Source organism: Heteronotia binoei, chromosome 7 (genome assembly GCF_032191835.1).
Source record: "Heteronotia binoei isolate CCM8104 ecotype False Entrance Well chromosome 7, APGP_CSIRO_Hbin_v1, whole genome shotgun sequence".
Taxonomy (NCBI): domain Eukaryota; kingdom Metazoa; phylum Chordata; class Lepidosauria; order Squamata; family Gekkonidae; genus Heteronotia; species Heteronotia binoei.
Genome location: NC_083229.1, coordinates 39122843 through 39127570, shown reverse-complemented (window position 1 = coordinate 39127570; position 4728 = coordinate 39122843). Strand labels below are relative to the sequence as shown.

The 4728-nt window shown below is 49.2% G+C and overlaps 1 protein-coding gene across 1 annotated transcript; it reads left to right on the top strand.

The window, feature by feature from the left end:
- The first annotated feature begins 2275 nt into the window (after positions 1-2275).
- Positions 2276-4148, top strand: KCNS2 (potassium voltage-gated channel modifier subfamily S member 2). Its single transcript, XM_060243447.1, has one exon. The coding sequence runs from the start codon at positions 2317-2319 to the stop codon at positions 3748-3750; it is 1434 nt and encodes a 477-aa protein (XP_060099430.1). The 5' UTR covers positions 2276-2316; the 3' UTR covers positions 3751-4148.
- The last annotated feature ends 580 nt before the right edge of the window (positions 4149-4728 follow it).

Genomic DNA, 4728 nt, shown 5'->3' with positions numbered 1-4728 from the left:
GAATCTAAATTGTACATAGCTAAATTGTACATTTATTCTGTCACTGTAGAAAGCAGTTTTCCCTAAGCACTTCTCATGATTACTATCTGAAAAGGTTTGTCTGCCTGTCTAAAGAAAGAAAGAGGAGTAAAGTTAGGAAAGCGATGCAAGAGAGTGTGATTCTAGTTCAAATAAGAAGAGGGTCCATCTAGCCCAGCCTTCTGTCTGCAACAGTGGTCCGATACCACCCCCACCACTGGGAAATGTACAAGTGGGCATAAAAGCAACAGCCTTATTGTTTCCCTACCTGCTGCCTACAAGCATGTTGCCTCTGTATAAAGACAGTTCCATTTAGTTATCATGATGAATAGCTGCTGATAAAATTCACCACTTTGAATGCATCTAGCCCTTTGGATAATTCAACTAAGCCAGTGACCACCATATTATTCTGTTTGACGATGACTTCTAGGAACAGAGTTTCTCTTTGTCATTTCTGAAGCTAATAAGAATCAATTTCACTGAGTGAACCCCGCCCCCTACCTCCATCCTGCAAGTTGTAGATTATGAAAGAAATCTCCTCCCCCCCCCCCCCCCAAACGGGAAGGCATCTGCTAGTCATCCAGGTCATTCCCCCGGCTTTGGCGTCTGCTTGGCTGGAAGCAGGGTCGACTGAGAGGCCAGCGTCAGCCAGCCTTCTGAGCGACCAGGGGCAAGAGGGCTGCCATGCAGAATGCGGCCGGGCAGCCTGTGAAATAGCGGGGCCCAGGGGCGACTGTTGGAAGAGCCCTGTAGGGCTGAGGAAGAGGGGCCGCCACGCCTCAGGCGGACGTCCTCAGCGCTTTGCCGAGCGCCCCATTCCTCCCGTTCCTCGCTGCCTTGAAAGCAACGGGCTCTGCTTTCAGCTCGCTCCAGGCAACACACCCATTCGTCGATAAGCGAGAGAGCGCATGCAGCAGACAGACAGAGCAGCCCCTGCCTGCCGCTTTTGCGGCTTCCCACGACCCCTGCCCACAACAGCCATCTCGGCTCAGTTGGCAACGGGAGGCGCCTTGCGAACTTCGACGCGCGAGGTGTGGGGGAACCGCGAAGCCGCGGGGAAGGGGGCGGCTGTGTCGTCCTTGGCGTGCTGCACTGGAATGCGAGGGCAGGCAGAGGGGTGGGCGCATGGAGGACAGTCCCCGTAGAGCACCCCCCAGCGACCAGCCCCAGGCTGGAGCCCCTTTGGTAGCTTGGCAAGCAGAAAGGCGGGCTGTCGGTCCGCGCTCAGGTGGCGCTCAGCGGCCAGGGGCTGGGGGAGGCGAGGCGGCGCCTGCAGGGGGCTCGACTGGCAAGTGTGAGGAGGGGCTGCCGGTGGTCGCCATGACTGCTGCTGCTGCAGCGGCGCCTGCCTGGAGCTGAGGGAGGGAGGGAGGGAGGCGCGGCGGGAGAGGCGAGGAGAGGAGAGGAGCTGTCCGTTCAGCACCAGGGCGCCGCCGCCGCCGCTTCGCCTGGAGGAGCCCAGCCTCAACTACTACAGGGCGGCTGGCGGGGCTCCGCCGCCCGCTTGCTCTTGCCAGGGGCGGCTGCTCTCCTCCTGCCTCCATCAGCCCGCCAAGGGGAGAAGCCCACCGGCTCTGGCAGCCCGGGCGTCTTCCGCGCCGACCGAAGGACCCCGCCCCGGCCATGCTGCTGCTGGGCAGAATTTCGGGCAAGTTTGACGCTCCTCAGCCGGGTGGCCACCGCAGCTCGTGAGGTAAAGGCGCGAGAGGAGGGCTTCGCTCTTTTTGTCGGGGCTGGGGTGGGGCTGGGCGCCGGGAACAACAGGCTTGTGCAGTTCTTTGTTATGAGGAGAGACGCCGCACCTACTCTGCACCTGGAGGGGAAGGGAAGGGAGTTGCCCTTGATCTGCTGGCCAGCGCGACGGATGGGAGACCCTGCCCGCGTCGCACCTGAAGCTGTGGGGAGGTTTTGACTGCCATTAAAATCCAGCTCTGCCCTATTTCCACTCTTGTTGAAGGATGGAGCTGTGACACTCAAGAGGCCAAACCTGGCATTGTCAAAGGACGTGCCTGAGAGGAGGGAGATAGGAAGGTGTAAGAAAAGGCAAGAGATTAATTTGCGATTCACTGTGACTTAGTGAGCCTAGCGCCTCCAGCTAATAACAAAAGCTCTGTCTCAAAGGGGGAAGATGGTGCGTGGCACTCAAAAGGGGTGCGGGTTGCTGTGTAATTTAGTCCAGATTAGCCACATATTAAATATATATATAGTTCCCCAAATACTCATTGATTCTGATTGCCTCCTTTAATTATTCCCTAGGTCTTCTTTCCCTGTCCCACATTGCTTTGGAAGAAACACACCATGACAGGGCTGAGTCTGAGGGATTTATCAGATGTTGATTTTGAAGACAATGAGATCAGTATCAATGTCGGGGGCTTTAAGAAAAAGATGAGATCGAACACCTTGTTAAGATTCCCAGAAACCAGACTGGGCAAACTGCTGAGCTGCCATTCAAAGGAGTCGATTCTAGAGCTTTGCGATGATTACGATGACACCAAGAATGAATTCTACTTTGACAGGAACCCTGAACTTTTCCCATACGTATTGCATTTTTATAACACTGGAAAGCTTCATGTGATGGGCGAGCTCTGTGTGTTTTCTTTCAGTCAGGAGATTGAATATTGGGGGATCAATGAATTCTTCATTGACTCTTGCTGCAGTTACAGCTACCATGGGAGGAAAATGGAACCTGATCAGGAGAAATGGGAAGACCACAGCGACCAGGAAAGCACCACTTCTTCCTTTGATGAGATCTTGGCTTTCTACAATGACGCTGCTAAGTTTGACAAGCAGCCATTTGGAAAAGTCAGGCGGCAGCTATGGTTAGCTCTAGACAATCCTGGCTATTCTGTCTTGAGCCGAATATTTAGTGTCCTTTCCATCATGGTAGTCCTGGGGTCCATTGTCACCATGTGCTTGAATAGCCTCTCAGACTTTCAGATTGTTCGCAGCAACGGGAGTACTGAAGAAGACCCACGATTTGAAATTGTGGAACATTTTGGTATTGCATGGTTCACCTTTGAGCTGGTGGCCAGATTTGCAGTTGCACCAGACTTCTTGAAGTTTTTTAAGCATGCACTAAACCTGATTGATCTCATGTCCATCCTTCCATTTTACATCACCTTAATTGTTAACTTGGTGGTGGAAAGTAGCCCTGCTTTAGCTAATTTAGGCAGAGTAGCCCAAGTCCTGAGACTCATGAGGATATTCCGCATCTTAAAACTTGCTAGACATTCAACAGGCCTTAGATCCCTTGGAGCCACTCTCAAATATAGCTATAGGGAGGTAGGGCTTCTCTTGCTGTACCTATCAGTTGGGATCTCTATATTCTCTGTAGTGGCCTACACAATTGAAAAGGAAGAAAACAGAGGCCTAGAAACTATCCCTGCTTGCTGGTGGTGGGCTACAGTTAGCATGACCACAGTTGGCTACGGAGACGTTGTCCCTGTGACCACAGCAGGCAGGCTGACAGCTTCTGCCTGCATCCTAGCTGGCATCTTGGTTGTAGTCCTTCCGATCACACTCATCTTCAACAAATTCTCTCATTTTTATAGGCGCCAAAAGCAGCTAGAAAGTGCAATGAGGAGCTGCGATTTTGATGATGGGATGAAAGTGGTTCCTTCTGTCAATTTAAGGGATTACTATGCCTATAAAGTGAAATCTCTTATGGCCAGTCTCACAAACATGAGCAGAAGCACACCAAGTGAATTAAGTCTAAATGATTCACTGCATTAGTCTCTGGTTCTAAAACCAGTTTGCATGATGGAAAACTGAGCTACATTTCATATTTTGTTGTTTCTTTCAGCATCTGCTCTTGTCAATGCAGCACCGAGAGAATCCAAAGACTGCCTTTTCTAGCAGGAGGTATCCCCTTTTTTAAATGCAGTCTTTCAGTAGCAATTGACATGTACATCAAGGTTTCAAAAGGTTCAACATGCAACCAGACTGAAGGACAGCTTAATTTGTAATCTGCTCAAAAGGCATAATTTGGAATCAAAATATCTGTTGAAACCTTCATAAAAACCATGATGTTCTTGAACAACCACCCAATGCAAAAGTCACTTGGTTGGGGGAAAAGTTGTGCAAATCTACTTACCTTGACACTTCTGAACTACTGGAATTTAGGCTGCAATCCTAAGAATCATTTCCTAAGAGTAAGGTCTATCTCAAATCAATGAAGTCTATTTAATCACATTAGACTTGTACTTTTAAAAAATGTAGTTTAAAATGATTCAATAGTAGACCTACTTAGGATTGCTGCCTTAATTTCAGATTATTCCTGATGTGGTGCATTTTTTTTTTTGCTCCACTGCATAGAAACTGCTTCTTGGTTTCATACAGACAGCTGTTGCTGTCTCCATGACATTCATGCTATTGGTGTCTTGCTTCTTTATCACATATGCCTTTTGCTTTGGAAGTCCTTGTGTGAGCAAAGAAAAGAATATTTCCGGGAAGACAAATGAACCCCTGGCAAATTTAGAAATCCCATTACCCCAGTTTAACGTACATGGAAGTGATACAGTAGAAAGGCTGCACAAATATTCATTCATTGAAAACCATTACCACAAGGCAATTCTAATAACCAATCTGCATTTCAAAACCCACCTGCCATTACCATACATTAGTGGATGACTGAAAAGCTGCTTGGGAGACTCCACAGACCTCTTATGATAAGTAACAATGTCATAACCATGTTTGTGTAACTATGATTGA

Bases quoted from the DNA above. Each gene is read 5' to 3' on its own strand.
- KCNS2 (XM_060243447.1), top strand. From the start codon at position 2,317: ATGACAGGGCTGAGTCTGAGGGATTTATCAGATGTTGATTTTGAAGAC.